The 17,246-nt window shown below is 46.4% G+C and overlaps 1 protein-coding gene across 1 annotated transcript in view; it reads right to left on the reverse strand.

Moving 5' to 3' along the window:
* Positions 1–17,246, reverse strand: part of SCAI (suppressor of cancer cell invasion) — a 275,975-nt gene that overhangs the window by 45,569 nt on the left and 213,160 nt on the right. The window contains 2 exon segments of the mRNA XM_030206106.1: positions 7,335–7,416; positions 11,698–11,797. Coding sequence (XP_030061966.1) covers positions 7,335–7,416; positions 11,698–11,797 — 182 coding nt within the window.

Below are 17,246 nucleotides of genomic sequence, written 5' to 3' on the forward strand. Positions count from 1 at the left end.
TCCTCGTGCAGCTTACACAGTTCACTCATTGGCTGTTCCAATCATGCAGCATTCTGTTTGTGGAGCCCTGTGCAGTTCAAGCCACTGATAAGTAAATAGTACAAGCTGCAGACTTGAAAGGAGAAGACAGACACTGCTCCTCTCTCTTAGTTCTGTCATGGTTTGCTGCTCCTTCAAAGATGGATGTTCCTCTGGTTCACAAGCCTTATTGTTCTAGAACCTGCCACAATCTGTTTATTCCTTGTTTTGGGGAGTCTTTTTGGTGGTGGGAGGGGGAAACTTGATAGAGTCTAGATTTGGGACAAGAAGCCCTTATCCTTCCGGCCAGTTCTTTTCCAAGCTATGCTATTAAATCTATGCCAGGGGTTCCAAACCCAGTCCTTGGGACACACCTAGCCAGTCAGGTTTTTAGGATACCACAATAAATATGGATGAGATAGATTTGAATGCATTAGCTCCATTGTATGCAAATTTATCTCATCCATATTCATTGTGGGTATCCTGAAAATATGACTAGCCAGGGGGCCCTTTTACAGAGCGGCGGTAAGCCCAACTCGTGCTTCCTGCTCACCCTTTCGGGACTGCCGCCGGCCCAATGCGGCTGCCAGCAGTAGCCCCACCCTGAGCGTGCGCCATTTCTGGGGGAAAAAGAAAACCCTTAGAAATGACTTGTGCGGTGGTAACCCAGCGGTAATTGGGCATTACTGCTCACTGCTCATTTACCGCCAGGTTAGCACGGGAGTCCTTATCACCACCTTAATGGGTGGCGATAAGGGCTCCCCATTGCATGGCCATGAGGTAAGAGTTCTCTTACTGCATGGCCATGCGTGATGGGGGCTTTTTACCTGCTGAGGTAAAAAAGGGACCTGGCGTGCAGGAAAAATGACCTCCACTGCAAGCGCAGGGCCCTTTTCCCGCAGCTTGGTAAAAGGGCCCCTAGGTGTGTTCTAAGGACTGGATTGAGAACATTGATCTATAGAGTCTGGAATACTCCAGAAGGTCTCTCTAAAGACTGCTGCCTCACAGTTACTACACCATTCCCCTTTATTTCTACTCCTTTTATTTCTCTTTAGTAAAGGACAATTTCCTAATTGACCATTGTAACTACTAAGAAATATCGGTCCCAATATAATCGATAAATCCGTTGTTTTAAATAGCAGATTTGAATGCAGAATGTATTTGGTGAAGTGAAAAAGTACATGCCTCCTTAACCAAACAACTAAGTTGGGTAGGGTGATGAAAGAGTGTGACTTAAGCCAGCAGCAACAAAGACAACACTGAACTATAGCTAGGAAAAGGATCTCTAACTACATCTCTAGATAGAAATAATAAGTTATTCGGTTCAACAATTATAAAGATCCAAAGCAATATCTTGTGCTGGAAAATATTAGACATCTGTGCTTACCTACAAGTATACAAGTATATATATATATATATATATATATATATATATATATATATATATACACACAGTGCTTTTTTTGTAGGAAAAAAGGTACCGGTAAGCATTATGGGTGGGGCCGCCACCTATGGCTCCGCCCCTATGATAGTCACACCCATGTTAGCCACACCCCTTATACCAACCATGGCGCATATAACAGGCATCAATGAAAATATTATACCAGTATAGGAGAAAAAAATAACTTGAATTTTTTCATTATAAATAATTTCTGTAAGATGTTACAGCTCCAGTATACCCAGTGCAAAATAAGACAGCAGATGTAAATTCTCAAATTGGACATATTCCAAACACTAAAATGAAAATAAAATGATTTTTTCTACCTTTTTGTCTAGTGACTTTTTTTCTCTGATCATGTCGGGCCCAGTCTCTGATTCTGCTGCTATCTGTTCCCTTAACTCTATTCCAGGGATTCCTTTCCATTTATTTTCTTTACTTTCTTCCTTCTTCTTCATTTCTTGCTCTACATCCATAGGTAAAAGCTGGGTCCTCCGCAGACTTGACTGGAGGAAGTACAGAGTGGATCCAGTTTTGCCTATTTTCTCCATCCATGTGCAGTTTTCCTCCTCTTTTCCCTTTCCCTCATCTCCGTCAGTATGCATCTCCTTCCTATTCTTCCCTCCCCCTCCATCCATATGCATCTCCTGTCCTTCCTCTCTCTTCCCTCTCATCATCCATGTCCAGCATTTCTCCTCTCTCCTCTCCTCCATCCATGTTCATCTCACGTCCTCTCTCTTCCCTCCCCTCCATCCATGTCCAGCATTTCAACTCTCTCCCCTCCATCCGTGTCCAGAATTTCTGTTCTCCCCTAAATCCATGTGCATCTCCTCCTCTGTCTTCCCTCCCCTCCATCCATGTACAGCATTTCTCCTCTCCCCATCCCCTCCATCCATATTCATCTTATTTCCTCTCTCTTTCCTCCTCTCCATGTCCAGAATTTCAACTCTCTCCCCAACATCCATGTGCATCTCCTTCCTCTGTCTTCCTCTCATCCATCCAAGTCCAGCATTTCTCCTCCATCCCTTCCCCTCCATCCATGTGCATCTCCTTCCTGTCTTTCATTCTCTCTAACATTTCTCTTCCCTGCCCTCCACTCCATCCATGTCCAGCATTACTCCTCTCTCCCCTCCCCTCCATCCATGTGCATCTCCTTCCTGTCTTCTCTGTCCTCCATCCATTTCTCCTGCCCTCTTCTCCATCCATCCATGTCCAGCAACTCACCTCTCTCCCCCCTGCCCTCCCCTCCCACCCATGTCCAGCAATTCTCCTTTGCCCCCTATTCTTCCCTCCCATCCATGTTCAGCGATTCTCCTCTCTCCCCTGCCCTCCCTTCCCATCCTGTCCAGCGATTCTCCGCTCCCTGCCCTCCCCATCCATATCCAGCATTTCTCCTCTCTCCCCTCCCCTCCATCCATGTGCATCTCCTTCCTGTCTTCCCTCTCCTCCATGTCCAACATTTCTCCTGGCCCTCCCCTCCATCCATCCATGTCCAGCAATTCCTCCTCTCTCCCCTGCCCTCCCATCCCATGTCCAGGATTCTCCTCTGCCCTCCCCTCCCCTCCATGTCCAGCGATTCTCCTTTGGCCCCTATCCTTCCCTCCCATCCATGTTCACTGATTCTCTGCCCTCCCCTCCATGTCCAGCGATTCTTCTTTCCCCCCTATCCTCCCCCTCCCTTCCAAGTTCAGTGACTCGCCCCAGCCTCCACCTACCCTCCCCCCCCCGAGATCGGTCCACCCAATCCCCACCTGCCTGCCCTCAGCTCACCACTTTACGTTCTGCCCCCTGCAAATCTAATATTTACCGAAGTCACAGCGCGAACCGGCAGTGGTGAAACCAGCAAGCAGGCAGGCTCGCCTCCTCATCGCTCCCTGCCCTCTCTCAGCACAGCGTCCTGCCTTCCTCTGATGTATATTCCTTTCCACAAACCTCTTCAAGCAAGCCTACACAATGACTGACTTAGACTATGAGTCCATCTGCGCTACCCTATAATACGAATGAGACTGAACCTGAAGTATGCTCCCTATTTATATCCTTTCTAACACATAAGTACATAAGTACATAGTAATGCCATACTGGGAAAAGACCAAGGGTCCATCGAGCCCAGCATCCTGTCCACGACAGCGGCCAATCCAGGCCAAGGGCACCTGGCAAGCTTCCCAAACGTACAAACATTCTATACATGTTATTCCTGGAATTTTGGATTTTTCCAAGTCCGTTTAGTAGCGGTTTATGGACTTGTCCTTTAGGAAACCGTCCAACCCCTTTTTAAACTCTGCTAAGCTAACCGCCTTCAACCACTTTCTCCAGCAACGAATTCCAGAGTTTAATTACACGTTGGGTGAAGAAACATTTTCTCTCCGATTTGTTTTAAATTACTACACTGTAGTTTCATCGCATGCCCCCTAGTCCTAGTATTTTTGGGAAAGCGTGAACAGAAGTTTCACATCCACCTGTTCCACTCCACTCATTATTTTATATACCTCTATCATGTCTCCCATCAGCCGTCTCTTCTCCAAGCTGTATAGCCCTAGCCTCCTTAGTCTTTCTTCATAGGGAAGTCGTCCATCCCCGCTATCATTTTAGTCGCCCTTCGCCTGCAACCTTTTCCAATTCTACTATATCTTTCTTGAGATGCGGCGACCAGAATTGAACACAATACTCAAGGTGCGGTCGCACCATGGAGCGATACAACGGCAGTTATAACATCCTCACACCTGTTTTCCATACCTTTCCTAATAATACCCAACATTCTATTCGCTTTCTTAGCCGCAGCAGCACACTGAGCAGAAGGTTTCAGTGTGTTATCGACGACGACACCCAGATCCCTTTCTTGGTCCGTAACTCCTAACGTGGAACCTTGCATGACGTAGCTATAAGATCGGGTTCTTTTTTTCCCACATGCATCACCTTGCACTTGCTCACATTAAACATCATCTGCCATTTAGCCGCCCAGTCTCCCAGTCTCGTAAGTCCTCTTGTAATTTTCACAATCCTGTCGTGATTTAACGACTTGAATAACTTTGTGTCATCAGCAAATTTAAATTACCTCGCTAGGTACTCCCATCTCTAAATCATTTATAAATATATTAAAAAAGCAGCGGTCCTAGCACGACCCCTGAGGAACCCCACTAACTACCCTTCTCCATTGTGAATACTGCCCATTTAACCCCACTCTCTGTTCCTATCCTTCACCAGTTTTAATCCACATATGACATTTCCTCCTATCCCATGACCCTCCAATTTCCTCTGTAGCCTTTCATGAGGTACCGTTGTCAAACGCCTTTGAAAATCCAGATACACAATAGCAACCGACTCCCCTTTGTCCACATGTTTGTTCACGTCCTTCAAAGAATTGAAGTAAATTGGTCAGGCAAGATTTCCCCACACAAAGCCATGCTGACTTGGTCTCAGTAATCCATGTCCTTTGATGTGCTCTGTAATTTTGTTTTAAATAATGACCTCTACATTTTCCCATGCAACCGATGTCAGACCACCGGTCTATAATTTCCCGGATCTCCCCTGGAGCTTTTTAAAAAATGGGCGTTACATTGGCCCACCTCCAATCTTCCGGTACCACGCTCGATTTTAAGGATAAGTTGCATATCACTAGCAGTAGCTCCGCAAGCTCGTTTTTCAGTTCTATGAGTACTCTAGGATGAATACCATCCGGTCCAGGAGATTTGCTACTCTTCAGTTTGCCGAACTGCCCCCTTACGTCCTCCAGGTTTACCGTGAAGTCGGTAAGTTTCTCCTACTCGTCCGCTTGAAATACCATTTCCGACACCGGTAACCCACCCAAATCTTCCTCGGTGAAGACCGAAGCAAAGAATTCATTCAGTCTCTCCCGCTACGTCTTTGTCTCCTTGATCGCCCCCTTTACCCCTCGGTCATCCAGCGGCCCAACCGATTCTTTTGCCGGCTTCCTGCTTTTAATATACCGAAAAAAATTTTTACTATGTTTTTTGCCTCTAATGCTATCTTTTTTTCATACTTCCTCTTGGCCTTCTTAATCTGCGCCTTGCATTTGCTTTGACACTCCTTATGCTGTTTCTTGTTATTTTCAGACGTTCCTTCTTCCATTTCTGAAGGCGTTTCTTTAGCCCTAATAGCTTCCTCCACATCACTTTCAACCATCCCTCTTCCTACCCTCCCTATACATTCTCCCATACTTAACAACATGCTAATCCCAATATACACCCTCCTCCCACTCCCCCACCTTTACCATCCTCCTTTCTTGCTCATCTTACCTATCCACATCTAACACACCCACCTCTTTACTTATTATATTACAGCTGCATCCACTCTATGTTACTTTGTTAACCTGATATACTATGTAAGCCGCACTGAACCTGCTAGTGAGTGGGAAAGTGGCGGGGTAAAAAGCATTACAAATAAATAACTAAAATAAATACAAAACAGCTGCAAAGTCCTCAAAATTATTTCATTATAAAATTGGGGCTTCAAAAAGCTGACTAACTGTATTAAAGTCAAGGCCCTAGCGGCCATTAGCACGAGACAGCACTCGCATTTACTAGCGTGCATGTGCAGAGGCCCTTACCGCAGGCCATAGTGCGCTTGCCCCAGATCAGCACAAATACCATGCAAATAGGATTTAAAATGAGGTCATTCTCTGTTCCCACCGATGTTCAAAGAACAGCGCCTTTACGCTGAATCTTACGCCAGCTTGGAGTTGGCGTTAGGGTTCCGACAGGCATATAGAGTGCCTTTGATCAGTCTGTGGGCTACAGAACAGCCAGATGCAGAGCTCATGGCCACTCTTCCGCCCTGATACTTTCATCCAAGTTGCCGTTCCCTCTCCCAGGCTCTGGTGATCCAGGTCCAGATCTCTCCATAGTGAGTTCTAATCTGGCTGCAAGCTTTCCAGGTTCCAGCTCTGGGCTCCACAGATGCTGCGATTCCAGGAGGGGGAGGGTAGACCCTGCGTCTCCTGAGCACACATATCACATGCTTCCCCCTATGACATTTCTGCTCTCCGGACTGGGCATCGAGCACAAGAGCTTAGCTCTTGGGCGCACACCCCAGGCACCATCCTCCTTGATCCTCCCCCTTAACTTCCAAACAACTTCCTAATGCTCAGTGCTAACAGCGTGCATACATTTGCACATCAGTAGCATTAGAAAGTTGCTTAGCCATGTTGTTCCGGTGCTATTCTTCCAGAACTGTTACAGTGCCAGGGTTTTGAGCATTGGCCTCTTAATGCAAGTTGACTCCCAGAGGCTGCCTCAAGTTACATGTAACTGATTTAGCGGGCCATTTACTAATAGCACATACTAATGCAGTTATCGCAGGTTACCTGCCTCAGATAATGCACAATAATGGCACAAGAACATGCTAACCTATAATAAATGATTCCGTAAAATAAAGAAACAAGTTGAAAGGGAAACTTGTATGGGAAAAATTTGAAGAGACTCATTGGGACTCAGTATTCATACTGCTCAGAATCTGAATACCACATCCAAAATTAATTTATCACTTGGTTTTTGAATTTGCAGAACTGTTGCGGAGATAAACCTGGACACAGCCTCAAGTGTGCAGCAGAGAATGTTGTACACGTGGCCAAAAGGAAAACTAAAAAGAAAACACAAGAATAAAACATGCAACTTCTAGTACAGAATCTATCACTGTCCTGGGACAGGATGCAGACTATTTTCCAATGCAGCTTTTGCTAAGGTTTTCTTTTCTGCTTTTTACACCGTGCTGAGATCATAGCAAGCATGCATAACCACAAAGGAAGGAAAAAGCCATAAAATATCACCCATAAAATGTAGATATAATCCAAGATGAGAGTCTTCTCACCAGCACCTACTTCAGGATGAAATACCTGGAAGGAACATGCGCTTCGGTGCATTACCTTGTATGCAACGCTGTTTGAGGAATCTACGATGATGAACAGAGGTTTTCTTGTAAAAGGGTAGAGGTCACCTGGGTGAAGGCTTAACAGAAGAAAACATCAAATTGATAAGACATAAGATGCAACACTGCAACACCAGTTTGTCACAGGAAATATCTGGCAAATAATACTAAGGGGCCAATATTCAGCTGGTGCCATGCATTAAGTGCCATGGTCCAGTTTTGACCCCAGATATTCAATGCTAGGCTGTTTCCGGTGAATATCTGGGGGGGGGGGGGTTGGCTGGCGATAACTTAACTGGCTAAGCGAGTATGCAGCGCTGGCTGGGTAAGTTAACAGAAGGCAAGGAATAGGACTGTTTTTTAAATGCAGTCTGATTTGCCCGCTAAACTTAGCCAGTCAGAACTGAATATTGCCGGGTTATCGCACGATATAGCCAGTCAACTTTTCAGCACTGACCCTGAATATTCAGCGGAGATAACTGGCTATCTTGCACTGAAATGCTATTTAACTGGTCAGCGGCTGTTCCTGGCTGGTTAAATAGCTTTGAATATCGGGGGATTGGGGGGTGGGTGGTAAATGTTTATGGTTGGATCCAGAGCTGGCCCATTTAGATTCTGAACCCATTCTTTTTGGTTCCTTTTTTTTTTTTTGTTACATTTGTACCCCGCGCTTTCCCCACTCATGGCAGGCTCAATGTGGCTTACATGGGGCACTGGAGGGTTAAGTGACTTGCCCAGAGTGACAAGCCGCTGCCTGTGCCTGAAGTGGGAATCAAACTCAGTTCCTCAGTTCCCCAGGACGAAAGTCCACCACCCCTAACCACTAGGCCACTCCTCCACTCCACTTCCACTACACTTCCTGTAGGCTATTGCAACATTTGGTAGCATGTTTCTATTTTTAAGCTCATATTCCTTGAGAACTGTAGTTGATCCACTCTGCACCATTTTATTTTTGCCTGGATTCTAAAACCCAGAGTCATCACTTGCAGACATTCAGCTGCTGCCTCACATGGAGGGTCTACTTCTCACTATTGTCTTAGGATCTTACAGGATTTTGCATCTATGTGGTGCAGAATGTAGCTCAATAAAGTCACTTAACCTCCATTGCCCCAGGTACAAATAAGTACCTGTATATAATATGTAAGCCGCATTGAGCCTGCCATGAGTGGGAAAGCACAGCGTACAAATGTAACAAAAAAAAATGGGAATCTGGGGCTAGAGAATGAAATCACTCAAAGTTATGCTGCTGTGGTGAACAAAAAACCAGGTGCACTGTCAGAAGGAGAAGAAAAGTACCAACAATAAGAATTATAGTAGAGAAGCAGATAGAAGACAAGAACCCTAATGTACAATATATAATATTTAAAGGACTTCTGAACTTGAAGGTATACTTCTGAGACCATTTAGTGCTTATTAAGGGTTGGAAAAATAGGGACTTATCGGTGTATTCAGGTTGTAAAAATTGGGGGGATTATTAGGTGGCTTCCATTCTCCAAAACAAATTTAAACACAACCACCTCTTTCTCAGCCTCAGAATCACTACTACTACTTACCATTTCTACAGCGCTACTAGACGTACGTAGCCCTTCCCAGCCCCAGCCTCCTTCTCCAAGCTATCCCCAGTATCATCCCCCTTCTTACCGCCCCCCCTTCATCTGCCAGCCTAGCCTCTTCTACCATCCACTTCTCCAAGCCCTAGACCACCTCTCCTTCTCCCCCCTACCCTGCACAGGAATGCTCTTCACAATGGTGGGAGATTGCTGCTTCCCTTCCACCACTCTGCCTACTGGCACTGTGCAGGTGTTAATTCATGTATCTTGCAAGAAGTACCTGCTCTTACAGTGCTGGCAGCTAGATTGGGAGAGGCAGGCTGAGCAGTAGGAGGGGAGCAGCTTGCTCCCACTGCTCAGATCACCCTGGCACAGGTGGGTCCTCAAGCACCCACCCGCTTCAATGACTTCATCTGCAGCAACCTCAGCTGGTAAGTGACATTACTGGAGTGCCCCCGGACTGACCAGTTTCTGGAGGTTTTCGATTATAACTAGAAATCGCCAAAAACACCCCTGATGGGGATTTATCAGGGTTTTCCAGTTATAACCAAAAATCAGAAGCCCCAAATATATCATATGTATACCTTTAATTTCAGAACCCTGACGAAGTTCCCTATAGAGCAACTGAAATATCAACAATAGGTAAATTAACCAAAACAGATCAGAAAGGAGGTATGAAAGATTGTTTTGCTCATTTGTGGGCACTTGCATTACCCTCCTCTTGGGAACGCTGCAGTATATCTGCAAGTGTGGTTTGTTATCCTGCCCATTGTTGTGTTACATGCACACCTATTTGCACCATGCATACATTTACTTACTGCATTTACTCTGTGTACTAATCTTCCAGTTCCTGTTCTCAATGGAGCTCAGGGACTGTTCTTCCTCCTGCTTTCCTCTTTTCAAAGTACTTAAAAATTGTAGGGGGTCAACATTCAAAGCGATTAAACTGGTCAGAAATGGCTCCTGACTGGTTAAGTGGTCATGATCAAAAGCAAACGCTGGTGCTACAGGCTGTTAGCGCCATACTAGTGCCGGCGTTTGCTACCGCCCCATGATTAGAGCCCTCGAGGGTGTGAAACAACGCACTCAAGGGCTCTTTGCACAACCAGCATGCAAATGCATGCTAAACAGGGCTTAGCGCATTCATCACCAATGATCAGTGCCAGCATGCCAAAATTTGGGTCGCTGGCTGCGGCAAACCCTACGCCAGCTCCGAGCTGGCGTAGGGTTTGCAGATCATTGGGGAGGAATGGTGAGCCCTGTCCAGCATGCAGTTGCATGCTGGCAAGCCCCGTTCCCCCCCAAAGCAAACCTGCCAACAGGGGGCTGGAGGTCCGGAGGACCTCCAGTCCCCCTGACGATCCCACCCCCCCAGTTTCAGGGAGGGCTGGAGATCCGGTGAGTCTCCAGCCCCCCAAAACCCCCCGAAAAAATGGTCCCTGGTGGTCTAGTGGCCGCCGGCCAAACCCCTCCCACCCTCCCTCCCAATGAGCGACAGGAGGGGCTGGAGGTCCTGTGGACCTCCAGCCCACTCCAACTCCCCCCACCCACCCAGCGTTGTCTGTGGTGGTGGTCCAGCGTACAAACTCAACCCTCTCCCGGCCCCCCTACCTTAGTTGGAGGAGGGAGATAGCCTGCCTCCCTCCTCTTCCTTAGCCCCACCCATTGCATCCCAGGATGCATTGGCGGGGCTGGGTGCCGCCATTTTGTGCCGTCGTCAACCCAAAGAAGAGGAGGGAGGCAGGCTATCTCCATCCTCCAACCTAAGGTAGGGGGGGCCAGAGGGGGTTCCATTTGTACGCTGGACCACCACTGCAGACAACGCTGGGTGGGGAGGGAGAGTTGGGATGGGCTGGAGGTCCGCCGAACCTTCAGCCCCCCCCCGTCACTCGTTGGGAGGGGAGGGGGTTTGGCTGGCGGCCACTAGACCACCAGGGACCATTTTTTTCGGGGGGGGGGGGGAGGGTTGGGGGGGCTGGAGACCCACCGGATCTCCAGCCCTCCCTGAACCTGGGGGGGGGGGGGGTGGGATCATTGGGGGGACTGGAGGTCCGCCGAACCTCCAGCCTCCCGTTTTTCCTTACTCGGGGCAGGGGTAGTCAGGGCCTGGTAGTCCCATGGACCTCCAGCCCCTGTGTTTGACAGGTTTGGGCTTTTGACAGCCCAGACCTGTCAAACAAGTGCGGGAGGATTGTGCTGAGCACATGCTCAGGCACAATTCACCCGTACTTCTACCCCATGATCAGAGATAATTGCGCTGCTTAAATTTGCATGCATTATCTCTGATCATCCGTGCAGTAAAGCCCCGCGCTGTTCTAGTGCTATTTTAGAGCGCTGTTTGGAACAAGGCTAAATATCTTGTTCAGGGCTATCTGGTCATATTCAGCAGCACTTAACCAGTTAATGCCACTATAAATGTCCAGTTAGCACCTAACTCAAAACCGGCTATTTTGGGGGCATTCTAGGGCAGAGTCAGCACCTGGTTGATTAAGTGTCGATACTAACCAGCCAGGATAACCACATTAATCGCACCACATAAAAGTCAGTCCTATTTTTATGCGGTTTGCCATAGCATACTTAACCAGCTATGGTTTTGTTGGCTCTATAACCTGTAAATTCAATGCTGGAGCCCTGATATGGCCTAGCATTGAATTTCAGGTATAACGCCAGCAGCAGTCAGAAAAACGCTGGGCTAAATATCAATCCCCACTGGTTTTATCCTATTTGGAAGAAATATCTACTTCCAAACATCTGATGGAATTTTGGGAGCAGCCCCACATTATCTGTTTGTATGGTAATGGTCTCACTTACCAGTGCATTTCCTTGTGCGACTGACCACGCTTGTGCAAGGCATCACCGTTTATAATGTCCCGGTTGCTGTTGGTGAGAACACCGCCCAAATCGTATGGACCTGCCATGAGCAAGTAACAGCAGCAGTTATAAACCTGCAGGGAGGGGAGGGATGCAGAGGATCAAACCTATTAATATCTGACTGGTTCCAGATGATGCCTTATTCTTAATAAAACCCTCTGCAATTTAATGCTGAGCATTCCAGACACAGCTCACGCCAAGAGAGTAATTTTATAAGATTTTTGGGGCGGTAAAGGACTAGATTCTATATATCAGCATTAAAATAAATATCGGCGCCGAAACTAAATATGCCTAGGTGTATTCTATAAAGCATACCTAAATTTAGACGTACGTTTTCATGCAATTTATAGAATATGCTGAGCACCTTTCTGTGCAACTAAATTTAGTCACGGGCAGTTACGCCAAGTAAAACTTGGTATAAATACCATCTAAATTAGGCATGGACCAGGCGTACTCTATAACCATGAGCATAGATTTGAGAAACGCCCATTCCATGCCCATGGCCACCACCCCTTTTTAGCTATGCGACTTAGAATTTATGTGCTTGACAATATAGAATACACTTAGTTGTGTGTGTAAATTCTAATTAATGCCAATTAATGTAAATAATTGCTTGTTAATGGGCAATTATCATTGCTGACTGGCTTGCTAGCTAATTAAGTTGCGCATTGCAAATCCCAAATACGACTGGATTTGCGTGCGCAAATTAGGTCATGCTATACAGAATCCAGGGGAAAGGGGGTACTAATCATAAAATAATGACAGAACTGTCTGTGGTGTGTGTAAATGCCAAAACTCCGCCTAAGAGTTATTCTGTAAATATGTGCACATCTAACAGGTAGGGGGTACACATAGGTGGAGAGTCTGGGTGGGAACATGGATGAGAATCACATTTATGTATGTAAATTTCAGTGCTGTTAAATGTGTATATTTTTGATACTGTTTCACAGTAGTTCTACTATTAGGTTCAATTTGCTGTTTTTCAAGTTACCTCATTTATTGTATTTATGTTCATACTTGGTTATTTTACTATTGTTATGCTGTTAACAAAATTGTAAATCTATGTTAAACTGTACCTGCTGTACACCACCTCGGGTGAATCTCTTCATAAAGGCAGTTAATAAAACCCAATAAATAAACTTATAGAGTACTATGGGGATAATATTCAGCCCATGGCAGTCAGTGATTTTTAAGCCAATAACTGCTACAGGCAGAACTGAGCCCAGTATTCAATGCCAAGCCATGTCCAGGCTCCAGCACCAGCCAATATTGTGCAGTCACCCAAAAATGAACTGGCACTGGCCAATTTTCAGACTGGTGCCTGATTAGCTTGGCGGATAAAGTTAGGTCAGCCTTTTTGCCATCCCGACTTAATCCATTTACTTAGCCAGGTAGTGGACTGAATATTCCTGCTAACTGGCTCTGCCCACACTGCCCCTGCACCAATCAGACAGCACAGGAGCAGTTAGTGCTGATATTCAGTGGCACTGTCCAGTTAAGTGCCACTAAACATCAGCAGATAGGCAGGCACAAGCAATTTAATGGGGCAGGAGGCGCATATCTCCAGTAATAGGTGTGAGCATTTAACACCAGCTCTATGGCTGGCTTAAGTGTTTGCATCTAAATTATTTTTGCTGTTAAGCTGAAAAGCACTATCCATTTTCCTCTTCTAAAATCGCCAACACTTTCACAATGTACTTTTATCAAAAATAGACCACCACAGAGTATGATATAAAGGGGAGAGAGGGGAGGAGGCCTCAGAATCCAACCTTCACTTGTTGATTTTTAGGCGATAGGATTTCATGGGTGAATTACATCACTGGCAAAAAACCTCCCCGACTCCATCATTAAAACTCCATGTGGTTAACAATCCACTGGTTCCCTTTCAAACTGTGACTGTGATTTATCAAAAAACAAATTTAAAAAAATCAAACTTAGCTTGCAAGACAGTGTGCTGTAAATGCTCATTGACCCCACCAACTGTGGCTATAGCTGTATCAAGGTGTTTTGGATCTGATCAACACTGCTTGCGCTATCCTTCTTAGCATCATCGGGTTCACCAGTGAAATCCTATCACCTAAAAATCAACAGGTGAATGTAGGGTTCTGAGGCCTTCCCCCTCTCCCCCCATATATCATACTACTACTACTACTTAACATTTCTAGAGCGCTACTAGGGTTACGCAGCGCTGTACAATTTAAACAAAGAGAGACAGTCCCTGCTCAAAGAGCTTACAATCTACAGTCATACTCTGTGTGGTTTATTTGCTAGTAAAGGCATATTGTGAAAAGTGTGGAGAGTATTAGAAGAAGAACTGGGTAGTACAAGCAGTCTCTTCAACCCTCTATTATATATTATAGTACAAAAGGACCTTTCTGGAACGAATGAAACGGGCGCTAGCAAGGTTTTCCTGGGGTGTGTATGTTTGAGAGAGAGAGCCAGAGTGACTGTGCGGTGTGTGACAGAGTGAGACTGTCTGTGTGACAGTGTGTGGGTGTGAGAATGAGAGTGTGTGACAGGCCCCCTCCCCTGTTTCTAATGCCCTCACCCGTTCTCTCCCCTCCTTTTCCTCCTCCTTCCCACACTTTGGGTTCCTTAAGGCTTTCAAAAGTCTATGTACCCCCCTGTGCCCTAACGCCCAGTATCCGGATACCCCACCGCTTCCTCCTCACCCCCTCCCCCAACATGTAATACTTTCACATCCTTCATTTTTTTAAAAAAGTGTCCTATCTACCCTGTGTCAATGCCCGGCATTCAGATTGTGTTCCTCTCGTAAATTTTCATTTCTTCATTCATTCAGAACTTGTCCCCCCCCCCCCCCCCCCCCCCCCCCGAACACTTTTGGTTCCTTCAGTCTTTTAAAACTCTGCTAGTACCCTGTGTGCTAATGGCCAGCATTGAGATTGTTTTCCTGTCCCAAATTTGCATGTCTTTCAGTCATTCACAATTCCCCTCCCCCCCCCCTTTCTCCAGTTTAACACTTTCGTTTCCTTCAGGTCTTTTTAGCTTTCGAAGGTTGCCCTTCTTCATCAGATCGGAAAATAAGCAAATGTGCTAGCTGACAGTGTATATAAGTGAAAACATCAAGCATTACTATGACAGTCTGACTGGGTGGGAGGATGGGGGTGGGTAGGAGGTATGCATGGGGACATCAAAGCATATCATTGATATTCTAACAGGATGGGTGTGGATAGGTGAGGGGTGGGGTGATCAACAGAGAATACAGCTTTATGGTTTATAATGGGCTAGGAACCCCAGATCCTTGTTAAGTCCTTTCTGTTGGGTGTTAAATATTCAATCATTCTGACTTCAAAGGTCTTACATTTTTGTATGGTTTTAAAGTACCTTTCAGGATTAAGTTATGCCCAATAAAAAAGGTATCATCTTATTTTCTTTTCCATGTTTTATCTTGTTTGATTTCTATTGATAACCTTAAGAGTGTGACTAACACGGCTAACCACACTCTCCTCTACTTCAGTCTTTTAAAACTTTCCTATCTACCCTGTGTCCTAATGGCCAGCATCAGATTGTTTTCCTTTCCCAAATGTTCATGTCTTTCAGAACTCCCCCCCCCTCCCCCCATTTAACACTTTGGGTTCCTTCAGTCTTTTAAAACTCTCCTATAAACCCTGTGTCCTAACGGCCAGCCACTCAGATGTTTTGCTTTGCCAAATTTGTCTGTCACTGATGCACTGAGATCAGTGCGTGCTGCCTCGCAGACCACTTCGGGCAGGCACCGGTCCCAAGCACATCCTGTTGGAGGGTGAGAATTATTATATAGGAAAAGGCAGCTACATTCTTTTAAAGGATAGGATCCTAACAGGCATTTGTTGGATGCCTCTTTATAGGCGGTAAAATTATTGACATGCCTCCAAAATGCTGATTTATGGCATGTAAAACAGTGACGTAACCACAGGGGGCGTGAACACCCCCCCCCCCCCCTTTAATGGAGGCCTCCTCCACCAGGGGCGTATCTAGACCTGACATTTTGAGGGGGCCAGAGTTAAAATGGGGGTGCACTAGCATACAGGTTGAGTAGTGCTTGGTATACTGCTAAATAATGCTTTACAGTGTTGTTGATGATGGGTTACTAAGTACACAGTCAGTCCTGCATCAATATAAACCACATACATATTTATATAAACCTTGGAAACACTGACATTTTTAAAAGTTGCAGTATCCCCAATATAGTTGACTTCAGCCTGGTCAACCTCTAAGCACACATCATAGTGTCCTGCAAAATAATTACTGCAGTGGCATATCCTTCAACTTGTTTAACAAATATAAATGACTTATAAGTTGATTTAATAAAATAAATAATAAAATAAATAACCTTTGAAGAGGCTCCTTTTCCATTCCTCTGCCCTTCATACCCCAACCCCTTCATATAAAGCCCATCTTCTCTCCTCACCTTCCATACCCCCCCCCCCCCCACCGCCCCCTCATATAAATCCTGGAATATCCCCTGCCCTTCTAGACCCCACCCCATAGACCTGCATCACCCCTGCTGTTCTCTATATACTTCACCCTCTCATAGCTCCCCCTGCCATCTCTCGACTCCACCATCCCCACAGTTCAACATCTATTCTTGCTTTTCTAACTCCAACTCACCCAGTATGGAGTTACCTCTGCCCCAGTTCCCACACTACCACCACAGTCCAAACCCAACCAGCATCACCTACTGTCCCCCAAACAAGTTGTGGGGGTTTTTTTTTTTTTTTTTACCTGGAGTCCTGGAGTGGACAGCAGACAGTTACAGTGGTGGAGGCAGAGCCTGGACAACTGGTCTGGTGGAGCCGAGGCCCAAGTTCAGTTACAGCAGCAGTTAGGCAGGCTGCAGAACAGGGCACAGGCAAGGCAGAGGCTTCAGCAGCAGCTTGTGCTGCTGCACTGACTGACACTCAAGCGGCAGATGGTGGCTCCATGGTGGCTCTTCTTCACAGCTCCGGCTCTAGTCCGATGATGATCTAGGAGTCTGATTGGCGCGAAGTGTGAGGCCGAGGCGGGAAGAGTGAGGCGCGAGCGGGAAGAGTGAGGCACGAGGCGGACGGTGGTAGCAGCGGAATGTGGCGGGGATGAGGCTGCTGACGCGGACTATTGGAGACGGGAGTAGATCGTGAGATGAGCCCTGCCAGGGTGATGGGGTCCCACTCCCTTCAGACAACACAGCAGCACGCACCGGAAGTCAGTCCTGCTTCTTCAGATCATCAGATTTTTTTTTATTATTATTTTAGTTACATTTGTACCCGCGCTTTCCCACTCATGGCAGGCTCTCTCTCTCATTGCCGTGCTGACTGAAAAAACGATGATGTGAACGCCTGCACCGCACGGGAGAGGCTTGCTTGGCTAGCAGCTGGCTGCTGCTGCACAGCAGTGTGCGGTGTGTTCTGATGTGGCTGTGTTGGCTCAACAAGTTCAATTCTGATCAGAATTAATGGCGGATGGCGGGCTCACTGCTCATTCAGCCTCTGCAGCTCCAGCACCTGAGT

Source organism: Microcaecilia unicolor, chromosome 6 (assembly GCF_901765095.1).
Source record: "Microcaecilia unicolor chromosome 6, aMicUni1.1, whole genome shotgun sequence".
NCBI classification, from domain to species: Eukaryota; Metazoa; Chordata; class Amphibia; order Gymnophiona; family Siphonopidae; genus Microcaecilia; species Microcaecilia unicolor.